The following is a 23,607-nucleotide window of genomic DNA, read 5'->3' as shown; positions in this document are numbered from 1 at the left end:
TAAAGGGAACCCAATACATTTCTGCAAATATTGAATTGGGGGTTTGAAGGGACGGCTCTACAGTTAGAACTACTTGCTGCTCTAGCAGAGGACCTGGGTTTGGTTCCTGGCACCCACATGGTAGCTCACAGCCATCTGAACTCCAATTCCAGAAGATCCCATGTGCTCTTTTGACCTCCAAGGACACTAAGCTCACATGTGGTGCATAAAAATGTCAGAACACAGTTCAAGAATGGAGTCATATGAGAATTCTGAGTTCTTGTGAAAAAACTCCAAGGAAACAAGACAAGAGACTGTGGCCTCAGTTTCTTGTTCTTACAACTGGCTAGTGCTATTTGTTTATATGCCTCAATGGAAAGCACGTTTTTCCCACGGGAAGCTGGTTCTCCACGTGTAACTTGCCCTCATGATTATACACTTTACTCAGAGTACAAAGTGTCAGATGCTCTGAATAAAGTTGGCTGTTGCATGAGATGTTAATTCACCTCATTCATTGGCTCCACTCTGCCAGGTCCAAGCACTTCTAGAGCAGTAAACAGACACATAAGCATTCAAACCAACAAGATAAATCTGAAAAACAAAATATTTGTACGGCCCTTACCTTTAATCCCAGCACTCAGGAAGGAGAGGCAGGAAGATCTCTGTGAATTCATGGCTAGCCTAGTCTATGTGGCGAATTCAAGATCAGCCGAGATAAATAGTGAGATATTACCAGGAAGGAAGAAACTGGGTGGACCTACACCTGTAAGAAAGTTCTCTTGAAATCTCTAAAAGCCAGTACTGTTACACACTTAAAGTCTGGGCCACAACAGTAAAAAGCACATTCTGTTCATCATAAAATCATGAGGACAAAGTGGACTCAGCAGGCTGAGGCACAAGGACCATTATGAGTTAGAGGCCAGCCTGAACTACAATGAGACCTTGCCTTAGTGAAACAAAACCATCAGGTATCTGTCCACAATTGAGCCCCTTAATAAATTCTATAAATCCAGTCTTCATGATGAAGGAACAACAAGCACCCTAAAGGGTCAAAACGTAGGTCTGCTGAAGAACTATTTGTTAAAAGCCCTTATGCCTTCTAAAGGGCTCCGACACACCACATTCCAAATGTTCAGAGTTATCTACCAGGGAAGGAGAGGAGCGATGAGAAGAGAAGCAGGGTGAGCTCTTTCTGCCATGGTGGCTTTAATACTCGTGCCCATGAGGGGGCATGAGCTGCTGTGTGAGGTGAAGCCCACTTACTGCTGCACCTGGTGGCTGCAGTTCGCACTGGTGAAGCTCACAATCATCTGCAGCTTTTCCGTTGCATAGTTCACAAACTGCTGCTTAAATGCTCTCTCCTTAGCACGGGTGGTCCAGGTCAGCCTTTCATAAAGGTACAAAGCTCCGTACATACTTAAGGTAACAGAGATGAGTTTCCAGCCCACTGTTTTCCAAATCTGAAAGATAAAAGTCATGGCTCACCATGAGAAGGAAGCACACTGTGAGGGTACAACCGTGAAAGGCATTGTGACTCCTGGTTCATCTTCTAAAAATGTATACACCTTCCTCACTTCCTCACAAAGAAATCTTGTGGAAAAAATTATAAATATCAGGATGGGCTTTCACAGACTGCCACATTTGATAGGCTGAATCAAGCTCCTTGTTGCTCTTTATAAAGACTTTATTTTTATTTTCCACGTGTCCAAGTGTTCTGGCTGCATCCATGCATGTGTGCCAGGTGAGTGAGGAGTGACTGTGGAGGCCAAGAGGGAGCATCAGAACCTCTAGAAGACTATCCAGTGCTCTTAACCATCTCTCCAGCCCCAACTTGATATTATCTCAAAAAAAAAAAAAGTAAATTAGTTTGAATATTTCAAACATTAAAAGATCACGAACATGCTATTAAAAAAATTCTGAACATGACTTACAAATAATCTTTAATATTTAAGACACCTCCCACAAGTATTCTGAGAAAGCCACAGAGGACATCGTGTTTGGTGTCAAGGATCAAACTCAGCCTCACAAAAGAAAGGCAAGCACCCTACGAACTTGGATTATAACACTATCTTTCACTGGCTCTTTCTTGTTTTGCCAATACATAACTGCCACTGATTTGCATGCTATGGTGAAAAAACAGGTCTTTCTTAAAAGCCAGATAAGGCTAGGAATGTAATTCAGTGTTACAGTGAACTACATGACATGTGTAAAACGCTGGGTACCGCCCCAACAAACAAGCAGCAAACAGAAACCAGCTGGACAGCTGGTAGGACTTTCATCCTAGAATTATAGGTTGAGGTATGGGTAGGAAGGTAGGGGTGTGTGTGTGTGTGTGTGTGTGTGTGTGTGTGTGTGTATCTGTCTGTCTGTCTGTCCCACAGACTCTCAGATGCTTGATAGATCCTAAGAATATGATCATAACTTTATTAAAAGGATTGTTTCTTACCACGCCCCCAACAACTATGATGCCCATGGAGGTTCTAGACGTGAGGGATGCCAGTCCTGTGATGAGGGTGATCATGAGCTCTTCCTGGGCTGCATTATCTGGTGCTGCTGGATTTGAAGGGGCAGTAGGAGTCGAAGCTAAAGATCTAGGAACCTAATGGATTTAGAAGAAAAAAAATTAAATTTATAAAGTGGTTTGTTTTTAAAAACAGAAGCAATGGGGGACAAGATTCCAAATAACGATCATAACACAAATAAACAAAGAAAATACAAAAACACTGGAAGTTCTTTTGGGGGAGGAGTGGAGTGACAGGATGAGAGAGGGGTAGCTACATCACCTCAGCTAGCCTAGAATTCAAACTCAAAGTTTTCTGCCTCAACTGTCAGACTGCTGAGATTATAAATGTGCACCTTCATAAGAACTATTTTCTATAATGAGGATTAGTGATATAAAGAACAACAAATTTAACATTAAATCAATATGAATTAAAACTTTTTAGATTAACTTTTCTTATGTTTAATTATGTGTATGTGTATGCATGTGTGCAGTATGCCCCAAGGCTAGAAGTGTTAGAACTGGAGTTACCTGCAACTGTGAGCTACCTAATGTGGGTACTCAGAAAGCAGTAAGCACTCCTACCCACTGGGCCATCTCTCTAGCTTAATTCCATCTCCAGGAATTAAAACTGTTTATGAGTTGAAGAAACACCATACTCGCAGACTGTGTGCTCAGCACATGCAATGCTTTGACTTAAATTTTCCCAATGAAACAAGCAAACATTAAATCAAAAGCAAAAGCCCAGGTAAGTTAAACTTGAAAAGGAAAACCTGGGGCCACTGAGACAGCACAGTAGGTAAAAGTACTTTCAGTCACGTCTGACCATCTGAATTTGATCCTCAGAGCCCACATGGAGGAGAACCAAGTGACCCTCTGACCCCCACACTCTCATTGCCATGTCTGATCCTCTCCAAGACATTTAAAAATGAAAACCTTTAGCTGGGTATGGTGACTCCTGCCTGCAGTTTTAGCACTCAGAAGGGTGAGTGAGAAGATTGTCATAACAAGGCCACTCTGGCCATATGGGCCAGCCTGGGTTCTTCTGAGACCTTGTCCAAAAAAAATCTACCATCACAACAAACAACCTTTTAAATTTCAAAGCCTACCAAAGAAGATTAAAAGATAAGCCACACACTAGAAAAATATATTTGGATTAACACCTACATGTCAAGTAATTTTACATACAGAAGATAGAAAGAATCCCTAAAATATAATAGTGGCCAACTAGTACAATTAAAATTTAAGATTTATTTTATGGATGTGAGTACAGTCACTGTCTTCAGACACCAGAAGACAGCATCGGATCCCATTACAGATGGTTGTGAGCCACCATGTGGGTGCTGGGAATTGAACTCAGGACCTCTGGAAGAACAATCAGTGCTCTTAACCACTAAGTCATTTCTCTAGCCCTCTTTTTTAAAATCCACATTTTAAAAAATTTTATTTATTCTATTTATATGAGTATACTGTAGCTATCTTCAGAGGGCATTGGTGCGCCACCATGTGGTTGCTGGGAATTGAACTCAGGACCTCTGGAAGAGCACTCAGTGCTCTAAACCACTAAGTCAACTCTCCAGCCCAGAGAATTCTAATAAAAGAAAATATACCTCTTTTACTGCATGGTCTAACATGGCCTGGAGTATCCCTGAGAAGCTACAATGCACATTCACATGAGGGTATACATGCACACCTACATGACTGCATAAATGCACATTCACAAAATTTTTCAAAAGTAGCTTTTCTGTAGCACTATTCACAATAGCTGCTATCAGACCAAGGCAGTTGTCCAACAGCAAATCACTGTATTAAGAAAAATGTAGTTTTAGCTGGGTGGTGGTGGCGTACATCTCTAATTCCAGCCCTTAGGAGACAGAGGCAGGCAGAGCTCTGTGAGTTTGAGACCAACCTGGTCTATAAATTGAGTCCCAGGACAGCCAACCAAATAACCAAACAACAACAACAATAAACGAGAAAGAAATATGTTTCCTAAGAAGGCACACAACAGACTTTATTGAAGATGTAATATTGTATCTCAAGAATATTTACTTTTTAGTATAGTGTGTACCCCTCAAAATAGATAAAATGTTTTATATGCAATGATATTGTTAGCCATTAAAAATGGAGTTATATCTTTTGAAGAAAAATGAATGAAGGCAGAGAATCACATTACATGCATAAATCAGTTTTAGAAAGACAAGTACTGGGTGCCTTTTCTCACTGGTGCATCCTGGACACTACGGTGTGGGCTTCTTGTGAACACTGAGAACATGCAAGTAGAAGCCAAACTGGGAAAAAGGGACCAATGGGAGGGCAGACTGTGGGGACAGAGTTGAGTACTGGGGAAGGCAAGCAAGAGGCCAGGGACTTTTAAGTGAGTATAACTGGGTAGTTGTATATCAAAATGATCTTAAAATGAGATCTGAGATAGCAGCCTCACTCTCATTGTCCCCACTGACACCAACCATCCGCCTCCTCCTGAAGCTACATGATCTCTGCAGGTTTCTTTGGCAACGTCTTCTTGCAAAGCCAGCCACTACACTATAGGCCACTTGGTGAAAGAGAAATAGAAAGTATTGCTACAATATTAGTACTCTGAGGATGAACCTTGAAAACATCTTAAGTGGCCTAGGCCCAGACACCCGAGACATCATAGAAAATGTTCAGAAAGAAAATACAAATTAATAAAACTGGCTAGTGGTGAACCTGCTAGAAATGGGCATGATGAATCTTTGGAGAACAAAAACAAATTTAAATAACTATAATTTTAATTATGTATATGCATATGGGGAAAGCATGTGCACATAAGTGCCGGTGCCTACAAAGGCCAGAGCAGAGTATCAGATACCCTGAAGTTGAGTTACAGACAGTTGTGAACTACCCAATGTGGATGCTGGAAACCAAACTCAGGCTCTACAGAAACAGTATGCACTCTAATCAATCACTGGGCCATTTCTCCAGCCCCAACAGAAATGCATTAAAACTCAATTATAGTGAGGACTATTTTATGATTATTATTAATATGCATGTATATGTAGCTGTGTGACTGTATGACATGTGAGTGCAGGTACTTATGGAGGCCAAAGACCTTGTCAGATCCTTTGGAGCTGGAGTTACATCTGGTTGTAAGACACCCAAGGTGGGTGCTGAGAAGTTACTCAGGTCTTCTGCAAAAAGAAGTGCCTTTAACCATCTCTCTGGCATCTGGGGTGGTTTTATACTCCAAAAATTATTTCAAATATTATAAAATTAACAAAATTTAAAGCTTATTCTAATTTGTTTTTTAAGAAAATACAAGTTTCTTGGGTCATAAGGATGGCACCAAGAGTAAAGGCACTTCTTGCAAAGCCTGACAATCTGAGTTTAAGTTCCAGAAGCTACATGGTAGAAGCAAAAAACTGACTCCTACATGACTTCTGACCCTCACATGGAATCTACATGCATAGGAACATGCATGTATATGTTAATGGGTAAACAAAACCCAATTTAGAAGAGGCTTTACAAGACAGACATACACACATAAATAGGTAGATTCAAGTAATCCAGCTTTATAAGAGAAATTTACATAAACCTGAATTATACTTTGCAGAATCAAGGTACATACCTGAAAGATAGGCTCTGACAGCCCAAGCAGCACCCTCTGTGCATTTGTAGAACCCAGGAATCGATGTACAAGGGAAGACCAGCCCAGGGAAAACCGAAACACAATATCTTCTTGAAAATCTGAACACAGCTTGTGGCAATTGAGATCATAGCTGAGATCAAACTTTTTGCAAGGGATTAATGTATGAAGTTTATTCTGTATACCAGCTGGAAGTAGAGGCTTTAAGTTTTCTGGAAAAAAGATTATATTTATTTTCAACAAACAGTAGTACATAATGTATTATGTAATGTCTTGCCTTCCAAGCACCCAAATGAAAACAACCCTTTATGAAAGAGGGAGGGAGGGAGGGAGACAGTGAGGCTAAGCATGACCCTGTAGATGTGATGATTACCGATGATTTCTTGCTGAGACTGAAGAATGGAGGCATTGACTTCATTGGTACACCGATCAGCTAAATTCCTTCCCATGCCATCTTCTATGTGCTTATTTAATTCCTGTCAATAAGGATTGTAAACGTGCATGTTATTGTTTACATAGAAAGTAGGTAGATTTTATAAAGACTGTCAAATAATCTTTTGGGTGGGTGCTGACAGCCGAAGCAAGAGCTTCCCACTTGCTAAGCACATGCTTGACCACTAAGCTCCATCCCCAGTCCCTCTGCAACTGCACACGTGACACAGTGTGCTCTCATTACCAGAGCATGGGAGTTGTCATCCTCTGGATACTGACTGCCAAGAATGCACTGAAATGCCGAAGTTCACTAAACACACCAATAGAGAAAAGAGCAAGAAAGCAGCCTCAAAATGAATGCTCAACAACTTACACTCTTATACACTTTCAGTACACTGGGGGTAGGATGGAACTCAGAACAAAACTCATCAACCAAAACAGACAGTCGACAAATTTCATCTGTCATTGCACAAGAAACCTGAAAACATTAAAAAAAAAAAAAAAAAAAAAAGCTCAGAGTTAAACATTAAAGTAATTCATAGCCAGCCAGGCTGCAAAACAAAACATTTCCTCAAATAAACAAACAAGATAAATATTTAAAAGGATCACTAAATCCTCAGAATACAAAACCAGGGACACAGATTCAGTTGAGGTGAGAGACAGACAGCACTGTCGTGCTAACACATACTGCAACTTCCAGATATGACAGTGACAGTGCCAATACCTTGTTTGCCACCTCCTCCGTGACCTCCTTGATCTTCTTCTTAACATCCAGTGTTAAAAGGTTCATCTGGTTTCGGATAAAGTCCAGTCTATCGATTTGATCTTCCCTCTCTTCCATAGAAAAAACCCTATTTTATTATGAAGAATGATCAATACTTGGGGCATGTTAAAGTCCTAAAGCAATTAATTAAGCAAGGTCATTCATTTATACTTGGAACCATTAATTAGCATCTCTCTCTCTCTCTCTCTCTCTCTCTCTCTCTCTCTCTCTCTCTCTCTCTCTCACACACACACACACACACACACACACAAAGTCTGAAAGAACTACAACAGCATTTAAATCCTTCAAGTAACTAGCTTAGCATAGATGTCCTTGACTCTTCAGAATTACCTGCATCCTACAAATAAAACAAAAAACAAACCCACAAGGCTTCTAAGTCTCCACACAGAACAATTAAATCAGGAACTCACCAACAACATAGTTAATAAGCAAGTGGAGCAAACAGAGCAGCGGGAAGCCAAAGCTCCCTCTATGCACTCTACAAATGAGTGGGCACAAAGGAGATGGTGTGGCCCACAAAGACTAAATCCACCATCTGACTCAGGGTGAGAGGTCTGTGGACCCCTGCACGATGGGAAAACCAGGACCCGAGAGCTTTTCAAGAAAACTAGCAGCATTCCCTTCTGGACATTGTCCTTGAATCATATCTCTGTGCATTATTTAATTCAATGTCGCAAGTTATAAAAGATGAAGTAAGTTAATACAGGGTGGGAGGTGTTCTCAGCCAAAATATACACTTTCAAAACTTCGATTTTAAGGCCAGTGGCAGAGAGCTTGTAAATGAACAACCAGTTTTTTAGCAAGGTGTAGCGTGAAGCTTGGATCTCTGTGTTTGGGAGACTGGGGCATGAGGAGTGCCAGTTTTAGGCTTTCAACTCTACATCACAAGCATTCTTTAGTTTTACTCTATGCTGACTTAATCTTTGGTGCTTTCTATATATACTTCCTTGAATTAATTAAGCTAGCTATGGTTCCATGAGGCCTGACAGCATTACATTACATTTGTCATATCAAACAACATTTTGGTCTTTGTTCCCAAGTGTGTCAAGTTTTATACTAAAAAAAAAAAGTATGTAGCCTAAAATGGCCTCAATCAACCCAAACACTTCCCACCTCAGCCTCAGCGGGGCTGGGATTACAGACAGGCGTGTCCATGTCTGGAGTGGCGTGATGGTTCACCTTCACGTCCTCCTTCCAAGTTTACATACAGAAGGGCTGTGAATTCTCAAATGTAAACAGAGCATCACCTGGTTTGGAATTCTTCACGATTCTGCTTGAAGACCATCTTCCTCTGCCATGAAGATACTCTAAAGCTACTCACATTTTAAAGTCATAATTCATATACAGCCACCCAGGGAAGGCACATAGTAAATAATCATCTTCCAATGTTCATTAAAAAACACACAAGCAGGCACAAGTAAAATCACAAGACCGGTGTTAGTGCCAAAGTATCCCCGCACCACTGCAAGCCTCAGCCCTCAAGGCATGGTCAATGACAGTAACCTGGGGTCATAACAGAGGGTGCCTACCTCTTCTCTGCTGCTGCCACGTTTACTGAGTCCAGTATGTTTTTCACAGTGTCTAGTATCTGTTTAGCTCTGATAGTGTGCTGTTCAAACTTTGTTTTCACTGCTGACTGCGAGATACACTCCTGCGAGGGGCCCAAGCCATAACACATTACTGCAATTCCATCCCAACACTTTCAGGAATTCAAACACAAAAACTTGCTGATTTAACTTAAACCAAACACAAAGGCGAGACAAAACAAATGAAATGATGAAACACAACTTAAAACTACAAAGATTAAGGAAAAAAAAAAAAAAAAAAAAGAAGAGCTAAACAGCAAGTTTATAGTTTTGTGCATCTTCACACAGTAATGTGTAGTGGGTTGACTACACAACAAATAATAAATGAATGAACAAGCAAATGGCACTCTTCTCAGGGCCACAGCTGGCCCTGTGAGAATTACTCGTCTGAGCTCTAGCCTGTTTATCCTGTTTTAACTATGTTTGCTTGTAACATATAATCACATAAAGTCTGAGTTTTAGAATTCTTATTTTAAAATGACTTAGATAACACGACAGGATAGCGAAGGTGACTGAACAGAATATCTAAGGATTACTCTATGAGCAGTTCAAATTATCATTAACCACTAAGCACTTAAAATACATAGAGAACCACATGTGGCTATCTCAGAGACCATTAGCCTGTAGCACAGTGCACAGGCCTGAAGGACACTCAGCTTGACTGTCTCACCTTCAATGCACCTTTAAGTCAGTCACTATCTCCTGATGAGAGGACCCTCCCCACCTTTCTCTTTTAGTCTGTTTTGTTCTAGGGTGTGTGTGTGTGTGTGTATGTTGGTGTTTTGAAGTATGTTTCATTCTGTAGCCCATGCTAGCCTCCAACTCACAGCAATCCTCCTGCCACAGCTTCCCAAGTGCTGTGATTATAGGCAAGAATCACTATTTGTGGCTCTCGATGCTTCCTTTTAAATATAGATTTTATATATAACCCAGGCTCCTATAACTGTGTAACTCAGGCCGGCCCTAAAATTATGTCAGGTCACTCTACACAACTGTGCATTTCGTTTCTTTTAAACTAGAATATGTCAGAATGTATCATATATATTAACAGACTCATTCGATTCATAAAATTGTTTCAATTTTAATGTGTAATATGTCATATAATTTTAAAAATTTAGTATAAAAATTTTTTTAAATTGTTATGATTAGACTCATTTAATCTCCAAGAAAGAAAAATTCTACACTGATATAACCTTTGAAAACTCAAAGTACTTAGAAAAAAAACTCCATGGTCTTTGAACAATTCAAGAAATGCTAGCCCACATGGCACCACCAAGTACAACTTGCTTATAGAAAATATTCTTACTTTTTATTTCTATGGCATTTTTAAAATTTGGGTCATACAATCCTCTCATGTTATGAATCCATCTTTTATAACATATATATATATAATATTTGTATTTTAAATATGAATATGTAAATATTCAGCTAATTCAAGCTTCTTTGAAAGAAATTTATTCACACTCTAGTTCTGTGTTTCTTACACTGAACCGTCTGCATGCTACACATTCATTGAATGTACTACTCACAACATGTATTGTAGTAAGTCTCTGTCTCTAAAAATTACCTGTGTGCCACTCAGAAAAGCCCTACAATCTTTTGGTGTGTTGCTCTTTCTTCAATATTTGTTTGAGGGATGGAAAACAGAACAATCCTTTCTTCAGGCCAAGGACAAGAAAGCAATTCATTTGTCAACAGCTAGAAATGACAGCCCAACTGTTCCCGACTCAGCTACCAAACTTACTGACAAGAAAGCTGTCCTGTTCCCGTTCTGTGAGTCTAAAGCAGCCTCTCTCTGGACGCATCCTTCATTAGAACCTCTAACCATTACCCAGCTGTAAGCAACTGACTTATTCATAAGCTACTGATTTTTAAATGATCAAACTCAGCTCTGATCTTACTTTAAGTAACTGCCTGTAATTGTGCCAAGCCAATATCCACAAAATTATAACAAAAGCATAAAAGTAATTTGAAGAGGAAAAATTAACAGAAATGTTCCTCGATGAAGCAGATCTAGATGTCAGCAATGAAGACCTAGCGCACAGAAGACAGCACAGTGTTAGAGCTGGACTAGACGCAGTGAAGAGGCCTCCGCGCTGTGGGCACAGGAGGCACTGACTCGAGTCACGCATTGCTGAGCAAATACAAACAAGGGAAGCCCTTCTTCAGATCTGAAGCAGCATCAGAGGAAGTCCTAACACTCCTGCATGGACAAGTTTTCACTAGGAGTGCACAAGTACACACTTAGCAGAGTTACTCTGTCAGGAACTTGTTAGAATATCCTATAGACTTTCAAATTTAAAAACTGAGAATGAAATGATAAACACAGATAGTTTTCTCTGTGTTTCTGATTTCTTATTAACATCTAAAGAAGTCAGTTTATTAATAATATACAATTCCAAACACTCAAGAATGCTATTTTTGTATGTTTTAAACTGAAAGTACAAAAGAGAGGATGAACCTCTTACCTAGATGTACCATATAGGTAGATACGCACTCCTTTTATATACACATGCACACACACCATTTATTTGTTTACAGAAACAGTCTCACGGTTTCTCACTAAATTGTCCAGGACAGCCCTGAAACCCTGGATTCAATGAATCTTCTGACTGAGCCTGCCCAGTAGCTCAGACTACAGCTTAGCTTTCTTCTTGTATATTAAAGGTCAAATTTCTAGGATCTTGCTACCAACCAAGCTCAGAGTCAGGCCTGTGTCTCCAGTACTTTGAAGGCTATGATGGGAAGATTATTCAGACCCAGGAGTTCAAGGCCAGCTTAACATAGAGACCTTGACCCAAATTAAAAAACAAAACATCAACACTTCTCTTTTTAAAAAGGGGGACATTTAAAGCCACCCAGGTTACATAGGAAACCCTGTCTCAAAAGAAAAGAAAGGAGAAGAAGGGAGGAGAGGGGAGGGGAGAGGAGGAAAGGAGACATTCTTCACACAGCAAACCCATGAAGACCAGGGGATTGCGACAACCTGTGTGCAGTTGTCTTGTAGTAAGACCACTCACATGCACACTGAAAAAGAAAGTCTTACTCCAGTTGGCTTCCAATCCTTGTTTAACCCAATAGTGTGTATTTAAAAATAATCAGCTCCTGAAGCAAACAATCCCATGGCAAAGATCAAACTAATTATAAGATGTAGGATGGAGAGCTAGCTTTGGCAGTGAAGAGCACACACTGCTCCTGCCCAGCATCCAAATTTGATTCCCAGCACTCATGTGACTTCAACTTCAGGGAGATCACACACCTCTGTCCTCTCTGGACACCTGTAATAACATACCCACTCACCACCGATTAAAAATAAATCTTTAAAAAATTATTAAAAGATGATGAAATGATAAAATTAAGCAAAAGTCCACAAAGTAAAAAATTCAAATATAAAGAGAAAATTCAAATAAAGGCAATTCTGATGATATATACAAAGACACAAAATCAAGAAATAAACAAAAATTTTTAAAAAATCTAAACATCAGAGTTTTAACAATTCCTTTATCAATAAGAAAAATCAATTATAAAAACTAGTTTAGTTATTCAAGATAATAATTAAAAACTAGGCCAGGCAGTGGTGTCACAAGCATTTTAATCCCAGCACATGAAAGGCAAAGGCAAGCAGATTTCTGTGAGTTCAGGGACAGCCAGGAATACACAGAGAAACCCTATCTCAAAAAAACAAAACAAAAACCTCCAAGTGGAAGGTGAAGAGAAGAGAATAGGAGAGAAGAATTTAAAATGATTAAATATATTATGTAAAAGCATGAAATTGTCAAAAAAATTTCTAATCACTTTTTAAAAACTAAAATGTAATCCCAGCACTTAGGAGGGAAATGCAGGCAGGTTTCTGTGATTCTGAGGCTAGTGTAGTCTACACAATGAGTTTCAAGCCAAGTAAGGCTACATAGTAAGTTCTTGTTTCAAAAGAAAAGAATAAATAAAAGTGAAGAGAATAAAGACAGTAAAAACTAAACTGAATACTGTAACCCAAAGCTAAACCCACAAGCATAAATCTTTTCTTAAAAGCAAAAGAAAAGACAGACTCAACCAACTGAGAAATCTTAATTTACCAAACTGATTTTAAAAAGAAATGCCTGGACTAAAGAGGGCTGTGCTCAAGGGTACGTGCATGCAGACTGCTCTTGCGCATGACCCAAGTTTCCTTCTCAGAACCCAAGTCAGGTAGCTGATGGCCACCTGTAACCAAGGCATTTGATTCCACCTGCTGGCCTTCAATCCCCACCCCCATACACACACATCTCTCTCTCTCTGTCTCTGTCTCTGTCTCTCTCTGTCTCTCTCTCTCTCTCTCTCTCTCTCTCTCTCTCTCTCTCTCTCTCACACACACACACACACACACACACACACACACACACACTTAAGAAAAAAATTAATTTCACCTTCTGAGGAAAAAAACTGACAATTTATTCAACTCAACCACCAAAAAATTATTTGGTCCTTCTTCATAATGTATACAGATAAAAAAACTTACTGATCATTCCTTTTGAAATTTTCATATAATTTTGAGTCTTCTCTAACTACAAGTTATAGGTTATTTTCTTTGTGGCTTTGGGAAACAAGATCTTGTATTTAGTCTAGGTTCACCTCTAAGTTCCAATCTCCTTGCCTTGCTTCCTATATGCTGGAATTACAGGCATGTACCACCATGCCTAGCTATAACCATAGCTTTAAATAACACTTTCACTATAAACCCTGACAATTTCCATAATCTTACTTAACAGCTACTGCTTTTGAACAAATTTTCCACATATAACATTTACATTCCTAGATGAAAAGCACAAATCTTAAACAGTAAAATATTTATGTGATTTAAATTGAAACCAGAGTGCCCTATTAGAGTTTTAAAAATGAACTGCCAAGTTTCTTCTAAAAGTATTTTAGGAGCTGGAGAGATGGCTCAGAGGTTAAGAGCACTGTCTGCTCTTCTAGAGGTCCTGAGTTCAAATCCCAGCAACCACATGGTAGCTCAACCATCGGTAATGAGATCTGATACCCTCTTCTGGTGTGTCTGAAGACAGCTACAGTGTACTCATATATAATAAATAAATAAATCTTTTTAAAAATTAGGTCTAGGCATAGTGGCACACAGGTATAATCTCAGCACTTGGGAGCCAATGAGAACTGTGAGTTAGAGGGTAGCCTATCCTACTTATTAGCAAGAGTTCAAGAACAGCCTGAGCTACATAGCAAGACTCAATGTCAGGAAAACAACAGCAACAACAACAAAGACAAGTCTAGCAAGAAGGCTTTGCAGGTAAAAGTGTTGGCATACAAGCCCAACAATTCTGTGAACCCACAGTGGAAATAAAAACCAAATTCTGAAAAGTTTGTCCTTTGATTGACACATATACTGCACTCACATATACCCAACACACACACACACACACACACACACACACACACACACACACACACATACACAGAGAGAGAGGGAGAGAAAGAGAGAAAGAGAGAGGGGGAGATGGGGGAGGACGGGAGGGAGGGAGGGAGGGAGGGAGGGAGGGAGGGAGGGAGAGGGTATGGAGCTCAGTGTGAGAACCACTGCCTGACAGCACTACACGCTATGTGCATGTTTGTGCACATGTGCAGATGTACAAGATGTGTCATGAGCTAATAAGAAAGAGCACGGGGTAGAGCAGAACAATGTCTGACTGCTTGGTAAAGAAAGCAGCATATACTTGGAGAAGACGGCTGCAATGACTATATTCCACACAGATGAAGTAATTCATAAGATCAGGTTCGTAGACTTTTCAGAAAAAGGGTAAGAGAGGTAGGCCTCATGTATCCAATGGCTTGGCCTAAGAGAACTGCTGATATCCAGGGGTTTCTTACAAAAGCAGCTGATACTGATCCCTTCATCTCCTAACAGACTTTCTTCCTCTCACAGATTAAAAATTAGGAAATAATATGTAAATTTTTAGTTTACAAAGTTTAGCTTGGCACACTATTCATTCACATCCTCTATTAAGGCAACTAGTCCCTATAGGGAATAGTTGTGGACAGGTTTCTAATTCTGTAGTCTTTGTACACTGACAAAAGGCACTAGGGAGAAACAAGACTAGAGTAAGCAGGCTGTATAAGGACTTAAAATATAAACATCCAAAGAACATTTGATTTAAACACAGCATAGCATGGGTTTTAATTTTGGGAAAAATTAAATCCTACAACCCAAGATCAATTCCCTCTGCACAGCCCAGTACTTTCTGTCATCTTGACCTGACCCAGGGTCACCTATGAGGAAAATTTAATTCACAAAATGCCTACATCAGATTGACCCATGGGCAGTGTGTGGGGCACTTTCTTTATGGATGACAGACAAAGGAGGGCCCAGCTCACAGGGGCAGTGCTGTCCCAGGACTGTATTGTTCTGGATAGTATAAAAAGCAAGTCAAGCTGGGTGTGGTAGCTCACACCTTTAATCCCAGCACCCAGCAGGCAGAGGCAGGTGGATCTCTGAGTTCAAGAGCAGCCTAGTCTACAGAGTGAGATCCAGACAGCTAGGGCTGCACAGAAACCCTGTCTCAAACAAACAAACAAACAAACAAAAGCAAACTGAGCAAGCCATGTGGAGCAAACCAGTAAGTAGCCCTCTCCAGGGTCTCTGTTTCAGCTCCTGCCTCCAGGTTACTAGTTTGAGTTCCTGCATTTACTTCCGTCAGTGATAGAATCTGATCTGAGAGCTGTAAAATGAGGTAAGTCTTTCCAGTTTGCTTTTACACATGGTGTTTTAGCAGAGCCATAGAAAGCCCATGACCCCTTTCTGCTCAGTGCTGCACATACATCAGCCCCTCCACATTGTGGTGCTTTTCTACTAAATTCCTACAGCATCAGAGCCACATTATTTTTTTAAATTATTTTTATATAATTCAAAGCATGTGGCACAAAAAAAGAATTAGTAAGTGGCAATACAGTGTAAAAATTTGAGGCAGTTTTGTCAAAGGACATTCTCAATGTTCTTTCTTTGGTACAAAGCTCTTCAGAGAGACAAGGAGCAGGCCTCACTTTGCCCCCACCCCCACCCCGAAACAAGGTTTCTCTGTGTAACCCTAGTTGCCCTGGAATTCACTCTGTAGACCAGGCTGGTCTTGAACTTAAGAGGTGCCTGCCTTTGCCTCCTGAGGGCTGGGATTAAAGGCGTGCAGAGCCACCACTGGAGAACCAGCATCTGTCCCAACAGCAATTACTATGTATATAAATACAAGGAACACCATTCATTGCACAATACATGCAATACTAGATCACTTTTTCATTTATAAACATAAAAGCAAAACACATCTTTCCCAAGTCTTACAGGCTGTCCTTTCTGCAGGGGCTTCTTTTCTTCAGATCTTTCTTGTTTCAGTTGTTGTTGTCAGGACTACACTTAATAACAGCAGAGGTTATTGAGAAAGGCAGACAATGAAGGTTATAGTACTCTCGGACCCGTGCCAGCTATAAGCCAGTAGCAATTAAATTCCTACCTCAAAAGTTTGTTCAAAATTTTGAAACTCCTGTAATCTTGCCTGAAATCCTTCTGCAAGTGCCCCACCTGTAACATAGGGGGAAAAAATCTGATTTTATTTTTTGTTTTGCTTTTGTGAGACAAGATCTCACTGTGCAGCTCATGGTACCTTGAATAATCATGCCTGCCTTTGGCAGAGTTTTAATGTAGTATTAGTTTGATTGCATTCTACTGCTGTGATAAAACACCAAAATCAAACCCAACAGCATGGGGAGTAAATTTGGCTACCTGTTCCCATCTCACACCATCATAAAGTTTAGTCAGGGCAGGAACTCAAGGCAGGAATCAAAGCAGATGCCTTGGGAGATGGCTGTTGACTGGCTTGCTCCCCACAGCTTGCTCAACTGGCTTTCTTCTACTACCCAGGTCCACCTCCCTGCCCAGGGGTGGCACAGCCCACATCAATCAAGAAAATGGACCAGAGACACGCTCACATGTCAATCCCATAGAGGCATTGTTTCAGCTGAAGTTTCCTCTTCCCAAATCATCCTAGCTTGTGTCAAACTGACACAAATCTAACTAGGACACTATGTTTATCTTCTACACACACACACAAAGTTTATGTCCTTCTCATCTTATGTAAGCATTTAGTATACACTGACACATTAGCACATATTTCTTTTTGCATCTTTGTATTACAGATATGTTCTTACTGTGGAATCTAACAAACTTTACTAAGTCAAGCATGTCACTTTGTTGCCTACACCAGTAGGTACTCTCCACTTGGGCTGTTCTTCAGTATAGCAAGAGTTCTTGTTCATTACAGCCATGCAGTATCACGCTGGCTGATAAGACAGTGAGGCACTGTTTGAATAGACTGAACAGAAAGAAGCTTCCTGTTGCCTGGGACGATGAGAGAGCTCATCACACTACTCACGACTCATGATTCAACATATAATAACAGTGCCCACAGTTGAGCACAGGTCACTGAAGCTACAGGTAAGCAGGGGACAAGGTAAGACTCTCAGCATGCCATTGTCCAGTTATAACCTGTTTATTTAAGAAGGACATGTCCGGTACTACATACCACCTTCCGGCATCCCCTGGGCTTTGTGCTTTCTGGAGTTGAGAACTTCCTTGGCTGAAACAAAAAAGATCCGATTCCGGGCTTCCGAAGGACTTACAACTTTGAGCTCTTCTACCAAGAAGTGAAGACATCGCTCCATGTGCTGTCTGCGTACCTGCAAGGAGCACAGGAATTTTAACAATGTAAACAAAATATGGTTATTAAAACATAATAACCAGGGCTGGTGAGGTGGCTCAGCAGTTAAGAGCACTGGCTGCTCTTCCAGAGGTCCTGAGTTCAATTCCCAGCAACCACATGGTGGCTCACAACCATCTGTAATGGGATCCGATGCCCTCTTCTGGTGTGTCTGAAGATAGCTACAGTGTACTTATATATAATAAGTAAATCTATAAAAATAAGAACAGAAACAAAACAAACAGCTGTGAGTTCTCAACTATGTTGTAATATTAACAACAAAAAAATGACCAACACAAATATCAAATACCTTTGGGCATATTGTTTTGTTTTGAGACAGAATCTTTTTATATAGACTTGACTAGCCTGAAACTCACTTTTTTGACCAGGCTGACCTTAAACTCAAGAGATCTATATATGTCTTAGAGCAGTGTTCCCAATCTGTGGGTCACGACCCCTTTTGGGGTCATACATCAGAAATCCTGCATATCAGACATTTATATTACAATTCATAACAGTAGCAAAATTATACTTGACAAAGTAGTAACAAAATAATCTTATGGTTGGGGGTCACCACAGCATGTGGAATTACTAAAGGGTCTCAGCAGTAGGTAGGTTTGAGAACCATTGTTCTAGAGTATTGGAACCAAAAAGCATGTACCACCACACCTGACTCTTAAGTGCCAGATTCCTTCTAAAGTGAGTGGAAGATATAGGCTCAGTATGTAAGAGGTCCTAGGTTCAATCCCAGCACCATGTAAGCCAGGTGGCACACACCTGTGATCTCAGCACTAGGGAGGTAACATCAGAGGATGAAGAGTTAAAGGCAAGCCTCAGTGACTCTGAGGCCAGGCTGCACTACAAGAAACTTGTATCAAAAGCAAAGCAGGAAACCAAAACAGAAGGAGGCCAAAGGCTGTGAGAAGCTCTGGGTATCAGGTGAGCTCAGCTGTTCTACCCGCATTCTAAGGCAAGTGTGTGAAACTGGTGTGAATCCAGAGTCAGGCACTTATGATGCAGGTAGGTATGTTTCTGTCACATCTTTTATACTTTGATAAGAAGTTAAACATGGGGCTAGAGAAATGGCTAAGTGACTAAGAATACAGCCGCTCTGGCAGAGGACCTGAGACCGATGCCCAGCAGCTGCATGGCAGCTCACAAGTGCCTTGTTCACAACCCCAGTTCTATTAACACTATTCTAGTCTCCCCTGGCATGAACCATGTAAGTGGTAAATACACAGAGGCAAAACATATAAAAAAAAGTGAGTCACAAGTAGAAGTTTCAAGTTCTGAAATAAGTAGGAGTGTAATAGTTCAGATGTAGGTTTTCTAAAACCATACTCTTACTTTTTTTTTCCCCTTTTCAGTTCTGTATAGCTCAGGCTAGCCTCAAACTGCTGCTTACTACAAAGCTCATGTTAGTTTTGAACTCCTGATCCTTTTGCCTACACCTCGAGTCTGGGATTAGAGTATGTTTCATGAGGCATAACTATATTCATATTATTTTTACACTCAGAGATTCACTTCTCAAGACACCCTCTGGTCTATTCTTTCCTCAGACAACAATGTACATGACTGCAGTTCAGAACGAAGGGAGAAAACTTACATCCTCCATATATTCTGGCTCTGAAGCAGAAGCATCCCAACGATTGTTCAGGATAAAAATGTTTGGCTTGGAGAGCCGCTCATTCACCTTATGGAAAAAATGTTTCTCCTGAAAAATACCAAAAACAACACTTTAAAACTATTTTCTATGTACATGAATACTGAACTACTTGAACCACAGTGATCCACGTGAAAGGACCCTCAGGCCTCTAAGAACATTTACCTCTCCCTCAGCAATGAACACATGACAGAGCAGTTCCTACTCTTGCCAGGCTCTCTTGAAATCCAACTAGTCCTTATCAATCTGTATGTATAGACTTAAAAATGACTGTAGTAACCCCAGTGTTACAAGTTAACTCAAATCATTTTTAAGAGTTAGTTAAGTTACTGGCTGTGGTAGCGGAACACCATTTGTCCAAGGTAGAGGCAAGTTTAAGGCTGTTCTACACAGTTAGCTTCAGACAAGCCAGAGCTACACAGTGAGACCCTGTCTCAACAATAACAAAAGTTAGCTAAGTAATTAGAATGTAAGATATTTGTGCAAACTTTAGTAACTGAGCAAGTATTCTGTGGGCCACCTCTAGGCCTTCTGACTAAGTTCAAGTGAAGTATATTATATAAACACTGTGAAGTAAGCATCAGGTCTGCTCAGGGCAAACACATAACATATTGAGTGAAACAGGTAAAGCTCCATGAAGGAAGCCACTGGTGATAAGGACGGGCTTGGAATCTCACATAGCCCATGCCTAACCTGAACTCGCTCTGTAGCAAAAATGACCTTGAATATCTCTATATCCAAGTGTTGAGACTACAGACATGTGACCACACTCAGCTTAATATAGATTTCTGAAAGAATAAAAGTTTACAAGTGGACAAACTGCACGTACCTGCTCTCCTACTGAGATTGGTCCTACTAAGCCTGTTTCCTTGTTGAGCTGTATCTAACTGTGCCCCCTGACCTATCTATAATAACCCATCTCCTTATTCAGCTGTATGCAATATCCCGCCTCTTTACTGAACATATATAATAAACACACTGAGAACTCAGGGGGCTGTGGTTTCTCCATCAGAAAACCCATCTCCCAATCCCAGCCTTTCCGTGTTTTCATCTATTTGCCCTTTCTTCATTACATAGTCCTTGTCAGATCCCAGTGAACATCCAAGTCAGATCCATCCCAAGACACTGTGCAAGGCCTTGACTTAGCCATTATCCAAATGATGGCAGTCCTCTATAAAAACACTTGGGTGGTTTCCCACAGAACAAGGTTACAAGCACTACCAGAATTATAAGAGAAGCCTGGTGTTTGTAGTAGTAAGACCCTAAAAACAGAACAGGCCTCACAGGTAACATCTTAGTTACAATGGTACTCGGTCACTCATACGCTTTTGGTGAATAACAATCTTTAATAGCATGTTACTGTTTTGTGTATTTGATATCTAAACCCTCAATATCTATTTGGAATAAATCTGGTCATTCTGGATAAAGAACTTTCCAACTCAGGTAAACATGGATGAGCTTAAACCTACAGTGCATCTAGCTGGGGAAGGATGGAAACTTAAAGAGAAAAGGCTCTTCCTGATGCATGACAGAGACAGGAGGGATAGCTTAGATTTTATTAAAGACTGGTAAGTAAACACCTTAACAAACACACACAGGATGAGTGTCAGGATCACACTTGTATCATCTTAAACCCACAACCACTTACAGAAGCAGAATCCATTGAGCCCCAGATTGCTGCTGAAACCAGTAAACACTACAGTCGACCAGAAACAGCCTAGTCCTAGGGAAGCACAGGCCTCAGTTTCTTCCTTTTCCGTCACCTGACTGCCCCTCACTCCACAGAACTAAAGTGGACACCACCCCAAGCATAGCACGAGTAAATCCTACCGTGTTCATCAGTGTTGATTCCGAGTTTGCAACCAAAACAAAGACATCAGCATCAAGGCAGAACTTATCAATCCAGATGTCCAGCTCTGTGGTGACATCTGTACCTGGGCTAATGGGAAGGAAGCAAACATTACATCACACGATGCTTGTTAAAAAACAAAATTTGGGTTACAGATTTATAAACAAAACAAAAAACATTTCTATCATTTGAAGTGTAAATGGTAGAAGTTTTTTTAGTCATCAATCTGATATCTAAAAAAAAAACTAGAAAATAAAGTACCAATGATAAAAATAGATGAGGTAAATAGCAATAAATTTTCCAATCAGCTATATTCAGTACAGTTTAGAGATGAAAGTTAGAAGCACACCTTAAAAAAACCAAAACATCAACAATAACAAAACATCTAGAGCCAGACACGGTAATGCACACCTTTAATCCCAGTACTCAGGAAGCAAAGGCAGACAGATCTCTGTGAGTTCAAGACCAGCCTGATCTATATAGTGAGTTTCAGGAAAACAAGCAGAGCTATACAGAAACCCTGTCTCAAAAAAGTCCAAAAGCAAAACAAACAAACAAACAAACAAAACTATCAAAACTGAATGCTTTCCACAGAACACTACATTTTTAACTGAGGAAACAAAAAGCATACCAAAAATGTTTGAATCCTTTGACAACTGTAAGTAAGGAAAATATTCAACTGATGCATACTACTTTGTGAGGCACTAGTAAGATGAATTTAAATACATCATGGGAGCTGAGGCTGTAGCTCAGGGCAGAATAGCTACATAGCAAGCAAAGGGTCCTTGATTCAACCCCCAATTACACAACTGAATAAAATAATTTAAACCACATAAAAATGTGTATTAATGAAAGCAATGGAAAAATTTCAAAAGCACTTCATTAACATCAGAAAATGAAATACTCCTAGACTCCCCAGCTACATGAGAAGGAAGCAGGAGCAGAGGCCAGGAGTCCCCTCCACTTCCCAACACAGGTGCAGTGTGATGGACTGCCTCCTGCTCCTGCTGACCACTGCCCTAGCTGAACACCTTCCCTGATAAACCCTTCCTCCCTCAAACTGCTTTCGGTCAGGTATCTGATCAACAGCACTATTCTTTTTAGTAAGCCCAGAGAAAACACAATTCAGATGTAAATTTACCTGTCTACTAAAACCAGGTCATCTCTCAAGAGGGCACATTTTGCTTTGGGCCAAAATACATGCACGAGACAGCCAGCTTTCAAGTCTTTATCCATATGGAGGGCATGGGCCAGCTGATTAACAGTCTAAAGTGAAGGAAAGAAAGGTTCCATTAAAAGTTTAAAATATTATGGCTTGGCACAACATCTACTTGATTTTAACCCAAACTAGTGCTGACTGTAGCCCAAGCTGGCCTTGCTCTCACCATCTTATTTCTTCACCTCTGAAATTTACAGGCGGGTACCACTAAGCCCAACTGAGCATCAACTTTTACAAAATTGAAAGGTGAACTCAAATGGTTTGAAATAAAACAAGCTTAACAATCTTGAGAAATATGACATATATACATATACATATATATCATATATATGTATCTATATATATTGAAATATGTGTGCGTATTTAATGTGTAGGGGTATTTTGCTTGCGTGTGTATAAGTGCATCATACGTGTCCCTGGTACCCTTAAGGGCCAAAAAAGGGCATCAGATACCCTGGAACTGGAGTTACAGATGGTTGTGAGTGGTGAGCTATATTATATGAAGCTGAAAATCAAACACAGGTCCTCACAAGAGCAGCCAACACTCTTTACAACTGGGCCATCTCTTCAGCCCCAAGACACCTGGGTTTTAAAACAACCGAATAGAAAAAGAATGTCTTAGGAAGTTTCTTCAAACCAGCTACAGAACAATTAGGGTTTGGAAACATAAACACTCAACAAAGGGGACATTAGTAACAGAGCGCAGTGGAGCTCCTGATGGGTGCTCTTCATAGTGAAGAATGAGTGATAGAGTCTGTTGCTTTTGAAAATTTGTATTTTCTGGTTCTGCTGAAATGAGAATATACTGCTTAGTTAGAATGGAGGAAACTCATTTAAAAGAAATGTTTCCCAACCACACATGGAGAGACCCATGGCTCTGCTTGCATATGTAGCTGAAGATAGCAGTGTCTGGCATCAATGTGAAAAGAGTCCTTAGGTCCAGTGAGGGCATGCTTTCCCAATGTAGGGGAATGCCAAGGCACTGGGGAGGAGTGGGTGATTGGGAGAGGGTGCAGCTTCGTGAAGACAAATGGAGGGGGAGAGGGGATAGGAGTGGGGTAGGGAAAGGTGCTAACACTTCAAATGTAAATACAGAGAATATTTATAAAAAATTATATATATTAAAAAATTTGGAATAGAAAAAAGAAAGAAAGAAAGAAATGTTTCAGGGCTGCAGAGATGGCTCAGAGGTTAAGAGTACTAACTTCTTCCAGAGGTCCTGAGTTCAATTTCCAGCAACCACATAG

The 23,607-nt window shown here is 40.3% G+C and overlaps 1 protein-coding gene across 1 annotated transcript in view; it reads right to left on the bottom strand.

Moving 5' to 3' along the window:
- MFN1 (mitofusin 1) overlaps nt 1-23,607 on the bottom strand; it is a 40,713-nt gene that overhangs the window by 6,166 nt on the left and 10,940 nt on the right. The window contains exons 5-16 of the mRNA XM_080929178.1: nt 22,283-22,407; nt 21,123-21,231; nt 19,236-19,343; nt 17,456-17,609; nt 16,388-16,455; nt 8,847-8,968; nt 7,258-7,384; nt 6,907-7,011; nt 6,475-6,577; nt 6,084-6,313; nt 2,426-2,578; nt 1,243-1,439 (exon numbers count right to left, since the gene is read on the bottom strand). Of these exons, the coding sequence (XP_080785304.1) occupies nt 1,243-1,439; nt 2,426-2,578; nt 6,084-6,313; nt 6,475-6,577; nt 6,907-7,011; nt 7,258-7,384; nt 8,847-8,968; nt 16,388-16,455; nt 17,456-17,609; nt 19,236-19,343; nt 21,123-21,231; nt 22,283-22,407 (1,601 nt within the window). The remainder of the gene's footprint in view (nt 1-1,242; nt 1,440-2,425; nt 2,579-6,083; nt 6,314-6,474; nt 6,578-6,906; nt 7,012-7,257; nt 7,385-8,846; nt 8,969-16,387; nt 16,456-17,455; nt 17,610-19,235; nt 19,344-21,122; nt 21,232-22,282; nt 22,408-23,607) is intronic.

The sequence above is a fragment of the Micromys minutus genome (assembly GCF_963924665.1).
Source record: "Micromys minutus genome assembly, chromosome: 15".
In the NCBI taxonomy this organism is placed as follows: Eukaryota; Metazoa; Chordata; class Mammalia; order Rodentia; family Muridae; genus Micromys; species Micromys minutus.
Note: the sequence above shows the minus strand (reverse complement) of the source record. Positions and strands in the feature narration are given on the sequence as shown.